At 34.9% G+C, this 25,495-nt stretch overlaps 1 protein-coding gene across 3 annotated transcripts in view; it reads left to right on the forward strand.

The window, feature by feature from the left end:
• Positions 1–25,495, forward strand: part of Cnot6l (CCR4-NOT transcription complex subunit 6 like) — an 84,671-nt gene that overhangs the window by 17,346 nt on the left and 41,830 nt on the right. For all 3 annotated transcript variants that reach the window (XM_028784986.1, XM_028784985.1, XM_028784984.1), the window contains exons 2-4: positions 12,929–13,050; positions 15,400–15,586; positions 17,351–17,436. In XM_028784986.1, the coding sequence (XP_028640819.1) occupies positions 12,939–13,050; positions 15,400–15,586; positions 17,351–17,436 (385 nt within the window). In that variant the 5' untranslated portion in view covers positions 12,929–12,938. The remainder of the gene's footprint in view (positions 1–12,928; positions 13,051–15,399; positions 15,587–17,350; positions 17,437–25,495) is intronic.

Genomic DNA, 25,495 nt, shown 5'->3' on the forward strand with positions numbered 1-25,495 from the left:
CAATATACATAAAGAATGTGCACATGTATATACATTTAGGACATTTTTATTCATAAATCCTTTTAATCATCAACCTGATTAAGAATTACTCAAGCTAGATTTAGTTCTCAGTGGCTCCTTTTTGATATTTACATATATTTCATTACATTATGTTGATTTTTGAAATGTTTTATTTTTTTGTGGAAAGTAATAAAATATTTTGTAAAGAAGTGAGAAATAGGAAGATATGTATATTTGTCATAGTTCCAAAACAGTAAGAGTTTAAAATTTTTTTTATAGTTTTGAGATTATAATTTAGTTGGCAACCATTTCTCTCTTCTGCAGTGTTTCCTGATCCTTAGGTGTGGGAATGTCTTATAGATGTATCTTTTGGTACTGAGCTGCACAACTGCATTCTGATTGGTTGTGGTTTTCTGCAGTGATCTCTGTTGCAAGGAGACGTTTCCTTGATGAGGAGGCAAAGACCATACATACTTATCTGGGGGTATAAGGACAATGATTTATAGATTGTTGTTAAGGATTGTGCTGGTTTAGTAAATTGGTTGTAGATTCTCTTCCAGCAACCATAATTTCACTAGAACTGAGTAGTTAGCTAGGTTTTCAGTACCAGATTGTTGATGTGGTTCATAGGCATCTTAACTGGGTAGTAGTTTATGAAAGCTAGTCCACAGGGAGTGGGTGTTCAAGTCTGTTTTCACTTGGGGTCTCTGGGCCCAGTTTCTGAAGTGTCTTCTGCAGTAGGGGAATTTCTACCTCTGGGGAATTACCAAGGACAACAGCAGTAGATTTTGTGAGTCTTTTAGAGACAGCCCTGTCAAACAACTTAGAAGAGGGCTTCTTGTATTCAGTGTTTTGGTTATTTTTAGGACAAGGGAAACAGTTCTGTCATGGGTTTTATGTAAATGTTTCTACAGTGTTAGGTTCTTATGCCTCTTGTCAAAAATAACTTCAAAATAACATTTAAGAAAAGTAGCATTTTCTCAGCTATAGTAGATATGGATTGTATGTAATTAAGTTTCAAAAATTGTTAAGGAATACTATTCTTTGACTCTGTAGCTAGTGTTACTCTTAGTATGTTATATGTGTGTACTGTTATTATTTTGTATTGTCTAGCTAATGGAACAAAAAGTTTTTTAAGTAACATAACTAGGCATTTGCTCCCCTGTGACTTTCATGAGTTTTTTATGGAGTCATTTCTACTTCAGGACTACAATTTGGAAGAACATTATATTTTGTGTGTTTTGTTACTTCTGTAGAGTGTCTACCTGCCAAGAAAACAAAAACTGACGTCAGGTTCCTGGACCTTTGTAGAAAATGAACAAATAAATTAATTTTCTTCTGATAATATACAGATTGCTCTTTCAGTGGCTGGCTTTTGTTTTTAATGTGGGCCATAGCATGGGAACATTCTTGATTTAGAGCCTTTGTGAGTTCTCATGTTGTTTATTTTAACCATTTTGGGAACTGTTTTGAGGTTAACACCCCTTCCTTTCAAACCTTGTTGACTTGACACCTTTTGATAGGTATTTATCTGAGTAGAATAGATATTTTTGGTGAGAAATTAGTCATGTTCCCCGCTTCACCATCCTCTTTGTTTAATGCTGTTTTGGATGATTCAGCATTGCATCTACCTTTCCTTTAAATCCTTTCATAATAGAATATGAGTACCCTGAAACATTTTCCTTTAATGCCTGATGAATTTTATTCTGTATAGTTTTGTTATTGAGATTTTTCTGTTTTACTCCACTGTTTTTAGTGGAAACTTACACATTTAGCTAATGCTTTCCCATGTTCTATACTTTGGTTCTCAGAAAAGTATTATTTGTCATCTCTTTAAATATTACTGTTCTCATCTAATACTGGAGCATTGTATAATTTGGTTAATATAAAAAGTATAGGACAGTTATTACAGATTATTCTTATATTTTCATATTATTAGAATTTGGTGTCCAACGTAACTTAAAATATTTTCTCAGAAAACTAAAGTGATGGAAAAGTGATGTATACATCAAGAAAAGGGTTTATTTGTTAAACTTTTAGTTTTTATACTGTTTTCTAGGAATTGAACAAGCAATATCTTTTTGGACACAATGTAACCTTCTTAGTTTATATAGATTGTTGTTTTTAGGCAGGGTTTTATTGTGTGGCCCTGGCTGATTTAGAATTCTGTATGTAGCATAAGCTAGCTTTGATCGCACAGAGATCCTAGTGTCTCTGCCCCCTGAGTGCTGGGATTAAAGGCCTGTGCTGTCACATACCTTCACAAAATTTTGTGAAGTATTACTTAAGTCATTGATTTTATATATGATCTGAGACAAAGCTTACAATGGGAAGGAAAAAGATTTTGTATGAATTTGTTGCTTCAGGTTTTTGATGTTCCTCCCATCTCTATTTAAACATGTAAAATGTAATTTTTATGACATCTACCCATCCATTCATCCATTCCCACTGAAGTTTCCCCTCTTTTCCCAGTCCTTCCCTCTTACTCCCACACCCCTCTTCAGCAAAGGGCAGGCTTCCCATGGATATCAACCAGCAGTATCAAGTTGCAGTAAAACTGGGTACCTCCTCTCTTACTAAGGTAAGAGAAAGAACTCAGTAGGAGAAAAGGGTCTCAAAAGCAGGTATCAGTCAGAGACAGTCCCTCCTTCCACTGTTAGGAGTCCCACAAGAAGACCAAGCTATACAACTACAGCATAAGTGCAGAGGGCCTAAGTTAGTCCCATGCAGGCTCCCTGGTTTACAGTTCAATCTCTGTGAGCCTCTCAAGTCCAGGTTAGTTGATTCTGTGGGTTTTCTGGTGGTGCCCTTGACCCTTCTGTCTCCTATAACCCTTTTACCCCCTCCTCTCAAGGATCCCAAGTTCTGCCAAATGTGTGACTGTGGGTCTGTTTATCTGTTTCTATCAGTTGCTGGGTAAAGCTTCTCTGATGACAATTTGGGTTAGGCACCAATCTATGAGTATAGCAGAATATCATTAGGAATCATTTCATTCTGTAGTAGGCCTCTGGGTTACGAGCCTTGGTTCTTGTCCCTCTAGGTAGTGTCTAGGGTGAGCACCTACTCATGAGTCTCAAGCTAGACCAGTTGTCGTTTGGGCATTCCCACAATTTCTGTGTCCTCTTTACCCAGCATATCTTTTTTTTGGGGGGTGGGGGTGGGGTCCGTGACAGGGTTTCTCTATGTAGCTCTAACTCACTCTGTAGACTAGGCTGGCCTCAAACTCAGAAATCTGCCTGCCTCTGCCTCCCAAGTGCTGGGATAAAGGCGTGTGCCACCACCGCCCGGCTGCCCAGCACATCTTGTAAATGGGACAAATTATAGGTTAGAAATTTTGTGGCTGGATTGGTTTCCCTATTCCTCCACTGGAAGTCCTTCTTAGTTACAAAAGATAGCCAGTTCAAGCTCTTTATCCCCCAATGCTAGAAGTCTTAGCTAGGGTCACCCTCATCAATTTCTGGGGATTTTCATTGCCTTAGGTTTCTAGCTCGTTCCAGAGATGCTGGCCCCCCATTTTAGTTGTCTCTCCCAGTACTCTCCCTCCATCTTCCCCTCATTGATCCCTCTTGTTCTCATCCCTACCCCCATCCAGGCTCCTACCACCATTTTTCTTTTTTTCACCTGTGGTATCTGCTCTATTTTCCCTTCACAGTGAGATTCATGTGTTTACCTTTCAAATGTAATTTTTTTAGTAGACTTGTCTATATGATAAATGCAATCGTCTTATAGGCACTCATGTAGTTTGTCTCATTTTGTTTATAGAAGCAGAGCTGTTTTTGTTTCTAGGATTATTTGAAGAAAAAACCTTGGTGCTGTAGGATTGTTTGCCAATTTTCCAGGTTGTACTACTTATAGATTTAGTGGGATTTTCTGTGTGCATAACTTGTTATTAATTAGCTCTTTTAATATGCATGCAGAGTGTGTGTGTGTGTGTGTGTATGTATGTATGTATGTATGTAATCCATCTGTTTGTCCATCTGTCTGTCTAGACAGGGTCTCACTATGTAGCTCTGGCTGGCCCAGAACTCACCATGTAGATCAGGCTGGCCTTGAATTCATGAGTACTAGAATGCTGGGATTCCAAGAGAGTATCACAATGCGACATTGAGCTACTTGTGTTACAGTTGGCCCTTTCTTCTCTTCTATAGTGTTTTATCAAGGTTGGTTTGTTTTGACTGCCACATCCTATGTACAACTACTGATTCCTTCTCTCTCAGATTTATCCTAGTGTCTTGTCCCCATCACATGTGAGCTTTAAATTTTAGTCATTCTGATAGATGTTCAGTCAGCTTATTTACATTTCCTTGATACTTAATGTTTAACATTTTATATGCTTATTTACTTTATTCTTAATATATGCTTATTTGTTTTATATGTATCTTATTTAGTGAAAAATCTTTTTAAGCCTGTGTAGGAGATCAAACTTTTATTCAAAGCATATGTTCTACCCTGAGATACGCTTGTAGTACCTTTTTAAAAATTAGATTGTTGTATTTTGTGAGTTTTTTGGAGTGTTTTTTTTCTGATATGTATTTTGAAAACATTCTTAACCTCATGATTTAATTTTTCAAATAGCAGATGCTTTAATTGTTCATGGAATGTATTTGCTTATTAGTGGTTTTCTTGTATAGATAATTTTATTTCTTTGAAATCTTTGTTTAAGTTAATCTTTGTTTATTATTTATTTATTTTTAAGTTTCTTTTAGAACTCTTTCTTTTTTTTAAATGTACATTGGTGTTCTGCCTCCATGTATGTCTGTGTGAGGGTGTCAGATCCCTTGGAACTGGAATTACAGATAATTGTGAACTGCTGTGTGGGTGTCGATTTGAACCCTGGTCCTTTGGAAGAACAGCCAGTTCTCTCAGTCACCAAGCTGTCTCTTCAGTCTCTCTTTAGAATTTTTATGCATTTGGCTTTTACATTTAAATTCATAGTCCTTTACATTTATTTTGATGAAAGTTATGGGTCAGTGTTTAGTTTTGCATGTGGGTATCTCATTTAGCATTTGCTGAAAATTCTATTCTTTATTGAAATTCTCACCTTTGTTAAATCTTTTGGTGATATATGTGTGAATATGTTTGGAATTTCTAGGTTCTGTTGTATTATTAGTACCAAACTGTCTAGGAAACTGTAGCTTCTGATAACTCTTGAAAAAAAAATGTGCTCCTATAAATTTATCTGGTTTTTTTTTTGTTTGTTTTTTTAAAGAAAAAGTCTTTGAGAAGAAATAGTTTTGGACTCCATAAACCTTTTTCCATATATTTTAGAACAGCTTTTAATATATATACATATATATACATACATATATATATATATATATATATATATATGATGGGATATTAGAGTCAATTTATATATGTTGTTTTCTTTTAACTCAGCTCCCAAATAATTGAGACTGGACTATTCTATTTATTTAACAAGCTTTAAGGGCACAACAACTGAGCAGTATTACTCTTATTTAATCCTTTAAAATAGTCTGGCTACCTCCTAATCAAAATCTCAGTACTGATCTGGCTCTCTAGACTCCAGCTGTTTTCTCATAGTGTCTCCTGGACTCTCCCTGGGCTGAATCTCCACTATCTCTATTTCATTTCCTCTTCCCCTGGCTGGAAGGAAGTTCAGCCCTAGTTTCTCCCCTGCTCAGTCATTGGCTGATCAGCTTTTATTGACAAATCAGAGAATAATTGTGGAGCAATGTTTATATAACATTGAGGCAGGAGATTTCTCAGAATAAGGATTGTAATCAGATATGAAGGCAGAGAAATCAGTATTTGAGTAATACAAGGATAGTCTTTACACAGTGTACAATAGCTACAAGGTGGTATACTGTCAAGGTGCTTAGATGAATTAAACCAAGAAGAATGCTTACTTTGAGGCCCATGGAAAGAAGTGAGAAGTGTTATGTCTGATGAAATAATAGAAAACATGTATGAAAGAGAAGGCAGAAAGCCAGTATAGTAGTTGTTTTTATTGTTGTTGTGACCAAACACTTGCCACAAACAACTTAAGGGGGAACTATTTAGTTGACTTTTTCAATGGATTCAGGCCAAGGAATTTGAACCCATGAATTTAAAAGCAGAACATTATGGTGGAGAAACAGTGTGACAGGGGAGTCTGTTTAAGCTGACAGGAAGCAGTTAAAAGAAGACATCATAGGAATATATAAGACTCCACCAACATAGCTCTGTGATCTTCCTCCAAGCACATCCAGCCCTCACAGTTCCACACACTTTTAGGAATTTTAGATTTTGAATCCCATCAGCAGAACAAAAACATTTCTTAGGTCAAGGCCCTTATGAATCCAGTCCTTTTGAAAAGCATCTTCACAGATGCATCATGGGGATGCTTTATTAATGGAGATACTTCTCAGTTCAGTGAAGGTGACAATCAAAGGGAAATGTCAGAAGTCATAATTCTGGAAGATTTGATTTATGAAGATTTTATTAACATTCACTTTCTGATAGATAATTGGAAAAAGAGAGACAATGAAGAATAATTGTTGTTGGAAGACTAAGATATAATTAGGATGGTAAGAAAACCATAAGGTTTGGTTTTTCAAATTGATTCTTATCTGATAGGAGTTTTGGTTAAATTTGAACTGATGGGTAGAATTAGATAGCCATAGGTCTTGAGTTCTTTCTTTTTTACTATTTGTGCTTTTTGTCACTTCTGTTTTTTTTATTATTTTAAATACAAACATGTACCACCAAAGGAATTGTGTCCTGATTTTTCTTTTTATAATTTACTTTTAATATGTCAGTACATTTATTAATATACGTATACATGGGAGTGGTGTGCTACAGTGTATATGTGAATGTGGAGGTTAGAGGACTACTTGCCGGAGCCAGTTCTCTCCTTCTACCATGTGGTTTTCAGGGATTGAACTCAGGTTTTTAGGCTCATTAGCAGATAGATGTTTTTACGCTTTAAGCCATCTCTGATTTCCTTCCTTCCTTCCTTCCTTCCTTCCTTCCTTCCTTCCTTCCTTCCTTCCTTCCTTCCTTTTTTCTTCTTTCTTCCATTAGTACTGTGACATGATCTCATCCTTTTCCAGAAAAAAACTTTCCTCTCTGTATTGACATAAATATCTGGGATACCTTTGGAAAGCCATGCAACATCTCTTCTTAGTCTTTATTGCCCTATATCCACATGTTTTTTTGTTTAAGTATACTCTGGATATGAGGTAGAGCCCTAAGAATAAGTGAAATGAAAACAAGACATTGAATCCAGTTATTCCTAAAGACCAAAGTATCCTCGTTATGGTGTTAACTAATTATTTCCTTTGTCAATAAGAATTGTAGAAATAAATACCATTGCCACCATAGAAAACCATTTGCTATCACTTTAAGTTAAATATACTTTGTATGTTAACCTGATTATCTTAGTCTCATTCCCAGTATTAGGGTAGTTGTTATTCCTGTTCTGGGAGCTCTATCCTTTTCATCTCCTTGATTCTATAGGTTATCTATTATTCGTCACTTTACTCTTTACGATAAAGATGTTTTTTTTTTTTCAGCTGTTTTCATTTCAGTATAATAGTATAAAACAATTCAACTATTTGATTAAGGGGAATTATTAATAAAAAGAAGTGTCATTTATTAAAAAGAAATGTCATTATTTAAAGGAATATTTAAAAGTAAACTATTCCAAATCTATCTTTTAAACTCTAACATTGAAGCATTAGAACATGGTACAGTGAATGACAACAGTAGATATACACTGAATATTTCTTTTCTCTTCCTCTTCTTTCTCAAGCAATGTCTCATGAAGCCTTGGCAGGCCTTGAGCTCCCTTTGTTGACTAAGCTGGTCTCAGAGTCAGAGATATGCCTGCCTCTGCCTCTTGAGTGTTGGGATTAAGGATATGCACTAGCACAATCAGTCCCAACCCGTCAAAGCCAATTAATTAATTAATTAATTTTAGACAATGCTTCTACTTAGTCAACTGCCTTCAGCCGGGCAGTGGTGGCGCACGCCTTTGATTTAATCTTAGCACTTGGGAGGCAGGGTCAGGCGGATTTCTGAGTTCGAGGCCAGCCTGGTCTACAGAGTGAGTTCCAGGACAGCCAGAACTACACAGAGAAACCCTGTCTCGAAAAACAAAACAAAACAACTGCCTTCAAACTTTTCAGTCTCCTGAGTTCTGGAATTACAGATGTGTACTCCTGTGTTCAGCATCTAAATACCTCTTGAATAAATTAAATTGATTGAGTATAGTTCACATGAGAATTAAGAAGCAGTAGTAAACTTTATTATTCAGGACAAATGACTAATTTCAGAACTTTTACAAGGGGTTTCTGAAGACTGCACAGGTGGTATAGTAAAGGACAAAACAGGTGAAATTCAAAGTGGCTTGTGTAGTTAATATTTAGAGAACCATATGCAGTGTTTTTCCTAGTGTCTTATAAGGTTTAAAGACTTAAGATAAATTGTTGTTAAGGGGCTTTTAGTTTATTTTGTTACATAATCAGGACCTCCAGGTTTCCCTAATGTTATTTATCCTTTGGAAATTGATGTAAGATACTGTAAAAATTGGAAACTTGGGAAAACCAACTTAACATCTCACCTCAAGAGGTAAAAGCTCTTGCTTAGCATGCATGAGACTGAGTTTGATATGCACCACTGTAAGAGCAAAATATACAAAGTAAGAACAACAACAAATAAATACAAACAAAGCAAAACCCTCTGCAGTAAGGTATGATGGCAATGTCTATAATCCCTGCATTTGGAAGGCTTAATCAGACGTATTAATGAATATAAGGCATCCAGGACTGTACTGTGATTGAGGCCAGTTTGAGATAGTAAGGGCTTGTGTAAACTCCTTAAAACAATACTAAAAATAATTTCTCATCTTGAAAATATGAAGAATTAGCTGTAATGTTTTCTAAAATAAAGCATTTTTCTTTATTTGGATGGAAGCTCCTCATCACTCAGTATTTAAACCCTAGACTCACTTGTATGCGCAGTTACTAAAAAACATAACCAGCATCACATTTAGGGATTTAAACTATGTTTGAATGATTACTTTTAATTATTTATATTTTTGTTTAATAATATGCTTGCAAGATGAAATATTGATTAAAGACCAAAAGCAACTTGGGAAAAAAAAGTTTATTTGATTATATATTTCCACCTCACATTATTAAGGGAAGCTAGGGCTGGAGCTCAAAGAGAAACCTGGAGGCAGGAACTAAAGCACAGACCAGGGAGAATGTAGTTTACTGGCTTGCCCTCTTTGGCTTACTCAACCTGCTTTCTCCTACCAGCTCAAGGGTAGCATGCTTCTATGTTGGGTCCTTCCATGTCAGTCATTAATCAAGAAAATACCCACTACAGACTTACATACAGGCAGTCTCATGGAGGCAGTCTTAGGGTTTCTACCGATGTGATAAAATGACATGAATGAAAAAGCAGCTTGGGAGGGAAAGGGTTTATTTTATTTATACTTCCACATTACAGTCATTATTGAAGGAAGTTGGGGCAGGAACTCAAGAAAGGAATCTGGAGGCAGGAACTGAAGTGCAAACCATAGAGTAACACTGCTTACTGGCTTGTTCCTCCTGGCTTGCTCAGTTTGTCTTTTTATATACCCCAGAACCAGGAGTGATAGCATCACTTACAATGGGCTAAATCTTTCCACATCTATCATTAATTAGGAAAATGCCCTACAAACTTGCCTACAAGGACAATCTTAAGGAAGCACTTTCTCAATTAAGATGTACTCTTCTCAAATATGTCTAGGTATATGTCAAGTTCATAAAAACCAACCAGCACAGAAGCATTTTCTCAACAGGTTTCTTTTCAGATGACTCTATCTAACTTATGTCAAATTGGTAAAAATATAACCTGCACAGTCTGTAACATTGATCACATCCCCTTCCTGTTAAGTTTTATTACAATGATATAACACTAATGAAACATGCTTTTCATTCATCCTCACTGTAGATAAGGATCCTGTGCTAAAATAAGACAAATGTAGTAGAAAATCAAGTTTTTCTCTTGGTGAAAAATGTTATTTTCTTGTGCTTTATAAATATTATTACATTTATTGAAAAATAGGATGTATTATTATTATTACTAGGGTTTTAGGTTCCAGCTGGGTTGCCAGATAATACAAAGGAAATCAGGAGCCTCTTTTGAGTTCATAAATAAAAGAATTTAAGGATGAACTTAAATGGAAACTCAAGGGCAACTTTATTAGAGTTTAAAGGAAAAACATCCCAGGGCAGGCAAGCTGTGAATCCTCTGCAATTGCCCACAGAAAGGAAGGAAAAAGCCATGTCCTTAAAGCTACCATAGATGTCAAACACATGCCAAGCAACCACATGGCAGAGAGGAGAGCTTTAGGGAAAAGAGGAAGGAAATTCAAAGTATCAGAATGCATATTTACATTCTGGGTAGCATCCAAGAGAAAGAAAGTGACAGTTATACCTTTCTAAAACTCAGGCCTCAGGAAATTAGGTAGACTGGTCAAACTTATGGTAGCTTATAGCACTGCAAGTGGTGGGGAGCAGGAATTGAAAAGTATAATTTATTTTAATTTATAGTTTAGTTTATTCCATCTACTTCTCTATCTCTTTAAAATAGTTTAAGTTGAGCCTGCCTTTGTAGGTGTGGTCCCTTGGCCAGGTGATCGACTTGGCTCAACTAAAATGTTAGATCTCCACCTAGGCCAGGGATTCTTGACCAGAAGGATTTTTTTCTACTTTAACATTGTAACTCAAAATAGTACAATATGATAAGTTTAGAATTGAAGAGTTAACTGGAACTGGAGTTAACTGGGGAACTTTATTGTTAATAAATAAACAAATGAGGAAAACTTGCCCTCCTTTAAGTAAAGGGAAACTGATGTGAGATTTTGATGTGATCTTAAAAACTAGTTTTGATTTCTTGGTACATGATGAATACTATTTCATTTTGTTTTTGATATATAACAAGTTTAAGACCTTCTGAAAGTAACTCTTATATTTGGAATACTATTTCTTAACTTAGAAATAGATATAGATTTGGAAACTTGGTTTAAGGGCACATGTGAGAAAGAACAAAGAAATCTGAGCAAAGAATCAGCATGGGGCTGAGGATGCAGCCTAGTAGTAGACATCTTACATGGCACATGCCAGGTCCCTGGATTAGATCTGTTACTGACAAAATAAAACATTAAGTCAACTGTAACTTTATATGTAATTTGTGATAAGGATAACATATAAGGATACTTAATTTGACAAACATGACTTTGTCATTTGCTATTTGATCTGAATGATCTGAAGTGGATTTTATCTTCTGTTTGTTATCAAAGCAGTAGTTTTAGACCCCTGGAATAAAGTTATTTTTAGGGCTTTTTTCATATTTAGCTTATTTGAAGTGGTTTTATGATTGATTTAGCTGCCATTGATTGTGCTGTGACTATGAAAACAGTCACATGATTTTTTTTTCTCAGTTGGGATGGTTCTGTAGTTTGTCTAGTTAAGTACTTTTGAGAGTAAAGAGGAGAGACAATAATTACCTCAAAACAACAGGTTTAAATTAAGACAGACTATGACAAATCAAGTTATGCATTTACCATGATTAGGATGTGTTGATGGCAAGTAACAGAAGACAAAACTCAGGTTGCTGTGTGCAGGTATTGCCTGTATGATTTATTGAGAAATCTGCCTTTTCTTTTGTCTGTCTAGACTGCCTTATGAAGTCGGCTTTCCTTGTAGTTGGAAGGCTATGTGTAACAATCTGGACTATGTTCTACTTTGTTTATGATCAGCAGGAACGAGGATCTTGTTTCATCCACAAACATAGAATCAATCAATCATTGTCTAAACTAATGCCATTGTCAATGGGGAAAGATCATGTGTTGTTAGTCATAGGTATGAGATATTTGAGTGTCACTGAAATGGGAGGTTAGAATTACACGATTCTCTTAGACTAGATAGAGTTCCATTAAGGAAACTAGTTGTAAGATCAGCTTTTCTAGGAAAGTAGTGCTGTTTAGCACAGGGTAAGGAACTGGGGAGCAACACAACATTCTCTGAAGAATCTATCTAGTATGGTTGCTTATTTACATTTTCCCTTAGGCATCTGTTAATGCGTTTCTCCAAAAGCCTAGAATATTGTAGTGTTTTTCTTCAAGTGAGAATATAAAATGACTTAACTAGCTTGGTAGGGGGGTTCAAGAGTACACCAAGACAGACACTGGGGGGAAGCAAGGCATTTCTTAGAAGAGTTTTTAATGCCACTGTTGGAAGGGCAGCAGCATGGTGGAGGCTTTTAGTGAGTTCAGGACATAGCAACGGAGACTTGGTGGGATCTCTGAAGAGAATCAGAGTCCACTTATCAGAGGAGGGAGATTCATACACCTGAGAATGGGGTTCATCTGTAGCTAGGTTCTGAGATTCCCTGGCAAGAGACAGGAAAGGGAGAATGGAACAGGTTATGGTACTCCTTTGATGTAAAATCATTACTCAGGTGAGTGGTCCTGGAAATGGCAAGTCTGCTTGCTCTAGACTTACAGATGAAGTTCTAGTAGAGTGCCTTTGAGTATTTGTGATAGTCTTACAGTAAAAGGAGAGAAAAAGCTTAGCATTACAGTAAAAGGAGAGAAAAAGAAAACTTAGCATGTTTTCTTTTTTTAAATACTATATTAGTTTTAATTTAATTTTTATTTGCTCATATTCTCCACACACATTGATTCCCCGTTCCTCCAAAATGACCAACTTCCTCAAATAACTATAATAATAGTAATAATTTTTAATAAAAAGTTGTGTGTGTGTGTGTTGGGGGAGGATTGTCGCAAGACAACTTTTCAGAGTTGGTGATCTTTCATCGTAGTTCCTGGCCTTGAACTCAGATCATTAGAATTATGCAACAGGCACTGTAACTACCTGAGCCATCTTACTGGCCCTGACTGTAATAATTAATGATCCTTTTCCCCCCACAGACTAATAGGGATGCCAAAGGAAAAATATGATCCTCCAGATCCTCGCAGAATTTACACCATCATGTCAGCAGAAGAGGTAGCCAATGGGAAAAAATCTCACTGGGCAGAATTAGAAATCTCGGGTGAGTGGAATCTGAAGCATTTTATCTGGAATATAATAGCTACAACTGTAAAGAGTATTGCTATATTTATAGGCTCTTTGTTGTTGTGTTTTAACTGAAAGAACTAATTGGAAATATGTAAGAATCCTGAGACACTTCTTTTTAGATCTTATAAAATATTTTCTTTTTTTTTGAGATTGTCTTGAGCAGGGGTAGCCATTGACATTTAAAGATATTCAGAGTTTGATTTCTGAGTAAAATTAGGTCCTATAAAATAGTAGTAAGTCTTGACTTTTCCAGAGTAATTTTTGCAAATGAAACTCTTTGCTATTCTCCTTTTATCTCAGTGCTGGCAAAGAAGGAAACCTAGATGACTCTGTCTGTGTAACAGACACCTGCTAAGCTATGAATAGGGCATGTTTAGAATAAGTATGATTTGAAAAATTTGGAACCCCTTTCTGAAAATGAAAAAAATATCATCAAACTAAAACTGAAGACATTGTATAAAATACCTAATTGATACACTTAAAGTTATCAAGATTGTGAAAAACCAAGACAAAAAGTGCATTAAGTCAGAGGAATGTTAAGACATGCCAAGGCCCGATTTGAATTATAGAACAAAAAGATATAAAAACAGGTAAATTCTGAATAAAGCTTGAAGTTCTGTTACTATTACTATATCAATGTTGGCTTCTTAGTTTTAATAAATACACCATGGAATATAAGACTCTAATGTTAGAGAATTTAAGCAAAGTACATATAAGAATCCTACATTATCTTGACAACTTAATATTTTTATAAAATTAAGTTTATTAAAAATATATAACTATTTTTCTTCTATGAATTGCCACAGTACAGATTATATGTAGAATGTGGTCAGTATGCCGCCCCCATTGGTATTGCAGTATCAGCAGCAAGACTTAACTTGTATATACAACTGAAAGGAAACTGGATAGATGGCTGAATGCTCATCATTCTGATGGGAGCAGTTTGCATCCTGTTAGTTTAAGATTTCTCAGCCTTGGTTTACTGGTCCTTTGGGCCCTATATTCAATTCCTTGTGGTGGAGGGTTTTTGTGTTAAGTATAGGATGGTTAGTAGCATACTTGGCTTTTACCCAGCAGATATCCTGTATTCTTCTTTAGTTGTATCAACCTAAAATTCCCAAAGTCCTTTGAGGATAAGGATTCCTCCCAATTGAAATTGGTGTGTTAAGTCCTAAGTTAATGGAAGTTTCTCTCCTACCCATAGCCTCATCATTGAATACTTTGTTTTCCTGTTCAGATGCAAAATCCTAGTTGACACTGTATTTGATTATATACAGCAGGAAAGAGTCTGTAGTAGAAAGAAACCGGTTGTGTTTAGTTATATAAACAAGATAACATTGTCCCTTAAAAACTTTGTGTTCTTTAGTTTCCATTGCCATCTCTCATCTAAATTTTTTTTTAGAAAATGATAATATGCTTAAATAATTAGTTCTTGGTCTGGAGAGATAGCTCAGCTAATAAGAACACTGTTCTTCTAAGGAATACAAGTTTGGTTCTAAGCAACTTTAACTTCAGCTCCTGAGAATCTTTAACAGTTCAGGCCTCTGAAAGCACCTGCATTCATGGGCACATACCCATACAAACTTTATATATATAGATGCTTATCTAAAGGTAAAATAAATCTTAAAATTACCACTTTGCATTTATACAATTTTGTAAAATAATCTTTATGTAAGTTATTCATTATAATAAATAATTATAATCAGGGCTGGATGTCTCTCAGTTGATAGAGTGCTTGTCTAGTTTTCATAAAATCTTGGCTTGGGGTTAATTCCCAGCACCAAATAAACTGGGTATGGGGTGCATGCCTCTATTCCTATCACTTGGTAGAGGCAAGAAGATCAGAATTTTTCAAGATCCATCCTCAGCTATATAGCAAGTTTGGGGCCATTCAGGGTTACATGAGATTCCATCACAAAACAAAAAAATACTAGCAACTTAAAATATAGCACCCTATTTTATAAAATTTGTTGCTAGCTGATTTGCCCAGACCTATATTGCTAATAAGTGGTAAAAATTAGAATTCTGAAACAGGTTTTCTGATTTAGTACATGCTTTGTACCTGCTGCTCACAGACTTTGATGTGAAAACTATTTCCTTGATTATGTTGCATTTAATATAAAATCTTAAACTATAGTTGTTAATCTCTGTAACATCAGAAGTTTAAGGAAGATGTTTTCTTTAGGGACACTTTCCTGGTGGCTAATCCAAGATTGGTTTTAAATAATAATAATTCATTTTTTATTTAAAGTTTGTTGATCATTTTGGGATTCAGATTTTGTCCTGGGTCTAGGGTTTATGCTTTAAGTATTTTGCCTTTTAGGTAGAGTGCGGAGCTTAAGTACATCACTCTGGTCATTGACGCACTTGACAGCACTGCACCTAAATGACAATAACCTTGCTCGCATCCCACCGGATATTGCCAAGCTTCACAATCTGCTCTACCTGGATCTGTCCTCCAATAAACTCAGAAGTTTACCAGCAGAACTAGGAAACATGGTGTCTCTCAGGTGAGGAAACATTAAAGACATGATTCATTAAATAAAATTACAAATGGATCAAATAAGAAAGTTATGGGATGCTGTTTTATGGTGTGATTTCTGTGACTGTGAAGATCAAAAGATAGAAATGCTGTTAAGCACGAGTGAGTGAGTTGGCCTCTGTTTAATATTTCTTTTCCTTTGAGTTGTAGCTTCCTGCTACGAGTTTAACAGACTTGAGATGGGGGAGTTAAAAGTCTTACTGTAGAGTCAAATCTGATAAAACTAATCAGAAATGCTTCAGAAAATATGATTTGCTTATAAATGAAACATTTAGGAACAAAATACAAAGTATATGTTTACATTTTTATATTATAATTCTTTATTGAAGCCTAAACAATTGATTAAAATGGATTTATAGTTTAAAAATCTTAAGACATTCATTCTTGAGACAGGGTCTTGCCTGTGGCACCCTAGCTGGCCTCAGCTTGTCGCAGTCCTGCTCTAGCCTCCTAAGTTTGGGGACAGCAGGCGTGTGCCACAACACTGGCGACATTTCCTACAGGAAGAAACATTTTAGGATCTTATTAACTGTTTCCAAAACAAGAATTGCTTCTTTTTTTTTTTTTATCTTACCTATTGAATAATAGGGTTTTTAAAAAGTTGCTTTTACATGTTTAAAATTAATTACGATTGTGTTACTTTTTTGTTCTTTTACCTCCCCCTAACTGATTATATGAATTCTTACTTTTTTGTCCTTTATTAATGAAGGTGTTATTATTTTTTTTATAATGTGTCCAAAATTTCAGCTACAAACTTAGATCTTATCTGTTGTTATTTTTCTGTTTTTGTTTGTCTTTACTGATCTGTTCCTGTCTTTTCTTTATTTTGTGCCTTAGGTTATGTATTCTGTGTTAGTGATTGTTCTCCAGAGAACGTTTTGCCTTTTCATATTTTCCCATTTTTGTAATAACATTTATGTTTTTGTTTATGTGTGTGGGTGTGCGCAAGTCAGCTATCTGCATGTGGAAGTCAGAGGACAACTTTGTGAGAGTTGATTCTTTCCTTCCACTGTGGGGTCTTGATGATCAGGCTTTGGTCGTTAGGCTTGACATCAGATGTCTTTACTCTTTACCACTTGAGCCCTCTTGCTGGCCCACTTTTTATGTTTTCTATTTAATTATCATTAGCTTCTGTGATATAATGTCTTGTTTTGAATTTCTCTTTGTCTTTTTAATTTTTTCTCATAGTTACTTTGACATGATTTAGTTACAGTAGATGGCATATAGACAGTTGGCTGCTAATTGTAGTTTAATCTTCAAGTTTAAGGATTTACTTTCTTCATGCTGAGTGGCTATGGCACATGCTTTTAATATCAGCACTGAAGAGGCAGAGGCAGGAGGATCTCTGTGAGTTCAAGGCCAGCTTGATCTACAGAGCACGTTCCAGAATAACTAGGGCTACACAGAGAAACCGTGTTTTGAAAAAAAATTAATTTCTTCTATAAATTAAGCTTGGTTTCGGATGCTAATAACACATGTCACTCTGATTTGCATTATGTGCAATTTGTATACCTCTGAATTTAATCTGTGCTATAGAATGAGTGAGTCATAGAAATATTTAGTAATGATAGCACTTTAATAATAGTGTGCAGCATTTTGGGATTAGTGTGAAGAAATGCCTTGAATATAAATATCACTGATCATGTATTAGAAGAGAGACAAAGAATGACAAATGTAGGTATTAATAAAGCATGTTATACTCAAATTTACATTTTTTTTTTTAAAAAAACAGGGAATTGCTTTTAAATGACAATTATTTACGGGTTTTGCCTTATGAACTTGGCCGGCTCTTCCAGCTACAAACTCTAGGTTTAACAGGTGAGTGACTTAAAAAAAAATAAAAAAAGATAACTTAATACTCTGTATTGAAGTGTTATGATGCTTTAAAGATCATTTTTGTTAAGGGTACAGGTCAGTTTTAGTATGACTGGGAATGTGACGAGGATTTGTTAAAGGCACTGGAAATGTAATAGTTGAGGTAAGTGCTGGAATTACAGATGTGAACCACCACTTCCAGCTTCATTTTATTTTTTATAATGATATGCTAAATCTTACATAGTTTAAAAAAAGTAATCTAGACAGAGGTAGAATGATGGGGCAAGGCTATTTGTGATTGAAAAGTTAAAGAATGTTTATCAGTTTTATAATCTTAGATGCATGAATTTCTAACCTATTTATAATTATAATTTTCTTTAATAAAAATATTTTTATATAATTTATGTATACATTTATATAATTTATATGATTCTTTTTAATAAGTATAATTCTAATTGCAGAACAGTCATTTTCTACATTCTGATTTATTGATAGAGAGCCCATTAGTGATAAATTAGCAATTTAATATTGAACCTAGAAGACTTAATCTTTGTGCCAAGTAAATTCCTGAAATAACAAATACTAATATTTATATGACTTTTCATGTTAACCTCCATATCCCCAAAGATGTCTACTATATTACCAGAGGAATGTGGCATTCTGATTATTTGTAAATTTTACTGTCCTTTATTTTATTACAGTCTATAAAACTAGGTATAAAAACTAGGGGTTCTAGGGATGAGCATTTAACTCAGTGGGTTTGATCTGCAGCAACATCAAAAACAAAACCGAAAGTCAAAGTAACTACTGTTTGGCTGGTCTTCCTCCATTTTTTCCCTCCTAACACACACTCATTCAATCTCTTCATTGACCAGATGATCAAGATTGTCAGACTAGAGTAAAGAAAAGCAACACTCAGTTACGTGCTAATTGCACAAATAAGAATTTGAATTAAGAAATTAAAAAACATCTTCTCAGGTATCTAATCTGTTGTTAGATATTCTTTACCAATTGTAACTTAGCTTTGTTCTTGCCTGTGGAAACATTCCTTTTATTAAACTTCAGTTAGTTCTGTGGTAAATTTAAATCTCTTGAGTTTTTAGTATTCATACAGATGTAACAAGTTTTCTTTTTCTTTTTTCTTTTTTTTTTTGAGGGTATAATTCATTTAGTGGTTTTTGCACACTATACACATAACCTGACAGTAAGAGTATGGATTTCTTCTTCTTCTTCATCTTCTTCCTTTTTAATGTAGTTAGGGTTAACATCTCAAACTCTCAAGTGCTGAGATTATATATGTATGTATCACCATTTCTAGCTGCATTTCTGAATTCTCATTTTCTATTTTTAGTAGGAATGTTCAACCTGTACTCTGTAGTTTTCTCTTTTTTGAGGATCTGCTTAGTTTTCATTCAGTTTCATTCTCTGCTCAACTGATTATGTATAGAAGGGCAAGGAAATTTAGGAAAGAAAGCTAGAGCCATTCCTGCCTTTTAACAATTTTTTTTTTCTTAAGCAGGTGATAGAATGAAATGTGCTTAACAAATGACAGCTTTATATATACAGGAACATAAAGTTTGAAATGATTTCTAAGTCATTCTTTTAGATACATTGTAGTATTTTACATATAATGAAAGAAAACAAAAGTAGCTGAGGTGTTTTATTGGCATTCTGAGATACAGTGTGAATGAGCAGCCCCTCTGATTGATGGTGTTTGTGAACTGTGAAGAGAGCTGGCACAGCCTTTAATTCTAGTACTCAGAGGCAGAGGGAGACGCATCTCTGTGTGTTCGAGTTGAGTTATTCTACTAAAGAGCCTATTTTATGCATAGTGGGTGAAATTGAGTAATTGCTAGTCTTGGCTAGGGCTTACCATGTTTCAAGTAAGTAGCAAATACTGTAGCAAGTTGAATAAAGCTAGTTACGTTTTCCTTGGGAAACATCACATGGTCGTCACACTGTGGTTGCCTTGACCTATTTAGTTGGCTGCATAAACAGTTCCAGAAACTTTCTAGTAGAAACAGTTAGATAAAGGTCTAAACAAGGGCAGTGCGCTAAGAAAGCATAGAACTTGGCTCCCAGAAACACCTTTTAAGGAATTTTTTTTTCTTTAAAGTTTGAGACTAAACTAGTTTGAACTTGTCCTGTTCATTATTCTTACTTAAGGGTATGGTGTTTTCTGCACTTAATCTCCCAGTACTTGGAAGGCAGAGGTAGGCTGATCTATTTCAGTGAGTTCCAAGCCAGCCTGGTACCGTGACATATGTTGCAGGCCAGCTAGGGCATGTATATAGTGAGATTGTTTTTCAGAAATACAGTAACAGCAACAATAACAAACTAGACAACAGCAAAGGAAAAACAAAAAACATTGGGAAAATTCTGTATTCGCATAAATTGTATTGTGATTGAGTGGATTTGTTCCCTGGAAGTTTGGTAGAATAGTTTGGTAAAACTATCATTACTTGTGTATAATCTTTTGGAAAATACTTTCTCAATATATTTATAGTAATAAAATAATTATTGGTAATTAAAAAATAGTTTTAATTATGTGTATTTGTGTGTGTCTATGTGTGAGTTTGTGCTTGTGAATGCAGCGCCCGTGGAGGCCAGGGGAGGTACTGAAGCCTCTGCATCTAGAGTCACTGGTGGTTGTCGAATGGCCCATGTTGGGTCCTCTGCAAGAGCAGTATATAGTCTTAACAGCTGAGCCATCTCTTTAGCATCATGATTGAGAATTTCTAATAGTTAATGATCAGTTTTGTTAGGCTGTTCCAGCACTACAAACTGAACCAAACTGAACTTGAGCTTGAAATTCTCCTGCCTTGTATAGCAGTTGGTTAATTACCAGGACACTATGACATCCAGCTTTTTTTTTTTTTTTTAAACTTAGTTTTGAATAAAAAGAGGGGAATAAAAGGTGTATTTGTTAAAAGTGACTGTAATTTTGATATATTTTGAGTCTGTTTGTACTTGTATTAACTATCATTTTAAGTTTTCTTCTATCTTATGTTGTATCATTAATATTAGACTTTATTATTTTCAAATATAAGCATTTAAGGCCATATATTTTTTCCTTTTGTTGCATGTTGTATCTACAGTTGGAAATATTTTTCTTTCTCCTTTTTCCTTTTGAGACAGTGTCTGTGGATGTTAGCAGGCTTGCTTCAAATACTTTGGCTCAAGTGATACTTTTGCCTAGATAGTAATTCCTTATTGGATTAATAGTTTGCAAATCTTATTTTGTAGACTTCCTCTTTACTGTACTGATGGTTTTCATAAAGGTGTAATTCTGTTTTTTTTTTTATTAGTGATATTGATGTCATATACAAAAGTCTTTGTGTATATTATTATCCGAAAGCAATTACTCTATATCTTCCTCATAGTATCATAGTTTTATAAATCATAGTTTTTGTAATTCTTCTGAATTGTTTTTCTAATTGGTGAAAGGTAGAGATCAAGTCTCATTCTGAATCAGTTTTGTTGCTTGCTATCAGCTTTTTATGGATGGGATATATGTGTTCAGGAGTTTTTTCATGCAGATTTTACAGTTTGTTTGCCTTTTGTTGCATATAGAGTAGTTCATAATAGTTCCTAATGATCCATTGGTGTTTCTGTGGTATTTGTTATAATACCACCTTTTTCATATCTTCATTTACTGAGATCTTCTATTTAGTACACATAAAACTTACTGTTTATATTTTAAAGTATTTTGTGAATATCATTTTAAAAATTTAAATCTTATCGTTATTCTTTCAGTCTACTAAGTTTGAGCTCGTTTGTTTTTTCTGGTCCATCATTAGGTTGCTTATGTAAAATGTTTTTACTTTTTTGATATAAGTACTTAATACTGCTTTTGCTGTATCACATAAGTTTTGGTAATGTTATATTTCCATTTTATTTCAAGAAATGTGTGAGTTTCACATATATTCTTGAAGCTAGAAAGTTTTGGGGACATGTTATTTAATTTTTATGTATTCATAATTTTTGTAGTTCTTTTAAAAAAATTCATGTGATCAGAGAAAATACATAATTTTGTATTTTTCCACTTCGTAGAGAAGTATTTTGTGGTATAATATGTTATAGGCTATCTTGGTGAATGTTTTCTGTGCTGATGAGCAGAATGTGAATTCGGAAGTAGAATGAAATAGTCTGTAAATGTCTGTTAGGTGCATTTGGTCTACAGCATACTTCAACTCTCATGTCTCTGTTTTCTTGCAGTTCTGTTCATAAGTGAACATGAAATAGTGAAGTTGGTGTTTGATACATGTGTATTTTATGATTGTTTCATATTCTTTATCATCTTATCTTTATATAATGATCTCATGTTTTTATATTTTTTTTAATTTTAAATTTTGATATAAATACAGCCAGACACTCCTGGGTTCCATTTCAATGGAACATCAGTTCTCACCACCCAATACTTTTATTTTAAAAAATAATATTTAGGGCTGGTGAGATGGCTCAGTGGTTAAGAGCACTGACTGCTCCTCCAGAGGTCATGAGTTCAAATCCCAGCAACCACATGGTGGCTCACAACCATCCACAATGAGATCTGATGCCCTCTTACAGGATGTTTGAAGACAGCTACAGTGTACGTACATGTAATAAATAAATAAAAAAAATAAAAAAAAAACTTTAAAAAAAAAATATTTATTCTTTTTGACAGTTGCATACATGTATACAATTGATTATATTTTTCCCCAGCTCCCCTCTCCAACTCTCTTTGGACCCCAACCCCAGTGTGTCCCTATCCTATATTCATGTACAGTCCCTTTCTCTTGGATGGGTATCCACTGGGTTCCAATTAGTGGCCTCTTTTTGGAATGCTGACTACTGCTGACTTGATCTGTGTAGGTCTTACGTAGGTAACCATAGTTACATTGAGTTCACAAGTGCAACTGTCATGTTTAAATGACAACATTTCACAGCACTCCTCCTTGTCTTCCAGCTATTACATTCTTCCTGCTCCCAGTTGTATCTTTCTGAGCCTTGGGGGTTAGAGAATTGATAAATATGTCCCAATTAATTCTGAGCTCTCAACAACCACTTATTCTTTGTCCTATGACCAGTCTCTGTATGATAAACTGTTGGCCACTACATGGAGAATGTTTCTAAGACTCTGATCAGCACTAATATATGGGTATAAACAGAAAGTTTAGAAGGTAGCTTGTCAGAACAAAGCATAAGTAATGTTTGACTAAAATTTTCTGTGCCTGGCATGAATTCTCTCCTATAGTGCAGACTTCTGATCCAGTCAGAAAGCAGTTGGTTATCTTCATAATCTTTGTGCTTCTATTGCACAAATGGGTGCATCTTTCCTGGCATGTATGTATTATAACATTCTGGGTTGAGTAATACCATTAATGACTTTTTCTCCTCCAGTGGCACCATGCATTACTCTGAGCACCAGCCACCAGGGAGAATATTTTCAGGCCAGTTCCAGCTCGATTTCTCTTTGTTCTGCAAACAAAATGTTTTGTGTGTTTAGCAGTAGGTTCTTACCATCTAGTTATCTTTGGCAATCAAGAACAATGGCAGTAGATGTGTTGTTTTGGGACCCCTGGATTCCCTGACCATTAACTTGTAGAGAGTTGTCCAATGCTTGCCACTGAGATTTTAATAATCCATGTCTTCTGAGAAGCATTGTCCACCCAAGCAGGGTACCTGTGTTCAAACTTACTTTTTCTTTTGAATTATATTTTCTAATTAGCTTACAAAGTAGTGTGTTTTCATAAGGACTTTCCATCTAACCATACATACTTAGTTTTGCTTAACCTACTTCTCAGCACTCCTTCCCTGTCCCTTTTCCCTGTCCTTATCAAGTGTATTCTATTCCTTAAGCCTTTAAGATCTCTTCCCTTTTTACCTCTCATGAACACTTTCTAGCTTCCTGACCACTACAGACACCCCAGTATAGATATATAGCTCTAAAAATATGCACCTAAGATCCATGTATGAGAACTAAGATACGGTTTTCTTGCTGGACCTGGGTTATCCCACTTACTATGTATTCCAGTTCCATCCATTTCCCTGCAAATTCTATAGTTTCCCCCATCTTTTGTTTTTACAGCTAAATAAAATTCTGTTGTGTATATGTTCCACATTTTCATTATCCATTCATTATTTGATAGTCATTTACTAAGTAACTGTTATGAATAGGGCAACAATGAGTATGGATGTGGATGTATTTCTGTAGTCATATATGGAGCCCTTTGGGTATATATGCCCAGGAGTGGTGTATCTTTTTTCAGGTTTAGAGAAACTACTTAATTGATTTCTGTAGTGGCTACTCTAGACTCTAGTTTACATTCCCACCACCAAGAATTTATTTTTCCCCACACTCTTGCCAGCATTTTTTGCCATTTGTTTTATTAATCATAGCCATTCTGACTGGGGTGAAATGGAATTTTGAAGTAGTTTAAATTTACATTTTCCTGCTGTCTAGTAGTGTTGAACACTTTTGAAAATATTATTAGCCATTTGTATTTTTTCCTTTAAGAACTTTGCTTAGTTCCATGGTCCATTTTTAAAATTGTTTTTTTTTTTCTTGATGCTTGCTACTTGAGTTCTCTATATATTCTAAATACTAATCCTGTGTTGGATATATGTATATATCTGGCAAAGATTTTCTCATTCTGAGGCTCTTCACTTGATTAACAGTTTCATTTGCTGTACAATGCCTTTTACCTTTAATTTTATGAACTCAGGTTTATTGATTATTCTTGAGCGATTGGAGTCCTATTCAGAAAGTTCTTACTGATACATATATCTTGACATGTGCTCCCTACTTTTTTTTCTAGCAGTTTCAGAGACCATTAATAATCACAGTTAATCTTAAAAGGTATGTATTGATTCCTGTTACTTTGTTGATTTTGTAGCATTTGGTTTTTTACCTTTTTTCCTGTCTTGCTTAACTATTATTCTACCATTATTTATGTCCTGTGGCCTTATGGATAATTTTGTAGTTCTTGTTAGTCCAAAGGATTAGTTTTTCTGTATAGGTTAGTTGTCATAAATTTTTTCTAGCCTTTAAAAAAATTTTTTTGTTGTTGTTTTGTTTTTTGTTTTTCAAGACAGGGTTTCTGTGTATATCCCTGGTTGTCCTGGAACTCACTTGGTCGACCAGGCTGGCCTCAAACTCAGAAATCTGCCTGTCTCTGCCTCCCAAGTGCTGGGATTAAAGGCATGCGCCACCACTGCCCAGCTAAAAACATTTTTATTACATAAAATTTTACTATTTTCTTCAATGATGACTGATAGTTTTATTATTATACCTGTCTGGGTTGGCAGTTGTCTTTCAGAACTTGAAATGCATCTGTACAGCTACTTGACTTTTAAATTTTCAGTTGAATAACCTACTTTTATTCTGATGGGCCTGTGTTAAACTTGGATTTCTCTTTTACTATTTTTCAAACTTTATATTGTATGTTTAGTGTTTTAGTTCTCACATGGTCAAGGGATGTTCTCTTTTCTTTGTTTCTCTCATTGTACCCCTGGTTCTCCCATTTGGTGTCCTAAATGCCTCCTGTGTTTGAATTAGCACCTCTTCCCCTAATTCTGGGAAATTATTCATCATGATTCATTTTAACAATGTTTTCTGTGCCTTTCAGACTTTTCTATGTTCATTATACATAGGTTTGGTCTGTTTAGAGTGTCAATATGTACCTTAGACTTCCCACTGGTGTGTTCTCTATATGTCCTTGTGAGTTCCACAACCCCAACCTCAGCCTCAAGCTCTCTTCCTACATCTTGGAAATTCTCTTAGGATTATTTAAGACATGTTTCCATGCCTTTAGAATGAACTGGGTTCTTTTTCTTTTATCTCTACCACGATAAATTTGGTCCTTTCAAATTTTTATTTATGTTTTATTTCCACTGTAACTTTCTTACAGTTAGAGCTTTGCCTCTACCTGATTTTTCTAGTTCTACTTTTTGTTCATGCCCAGATATTATGTGTGTCTCTTTGATCTATGCTATTGGTTGAGCCCTTCTAAGAGCTTTTTACTTGACTTAATATGCTTTTTAATATCCAGCATTTTAGCTTGTTTTTTCTTTGTTTGTT

Source organism: Grammomys surdaster, unplaced genomic scaffold, assembly GCF_004785775.1.
Source record: "Grammomys surdaster isolate TR1022 unplaced genomic scaffold, NIH_TR_1.0 125024, whole genome shotgun sequence".
Taxonomy (NCBI): Eukaryota; Metazoa; Chordata; class Mammalia; order Rodentia; family Muridae; genus Grammomys; species Grammomys surdaster.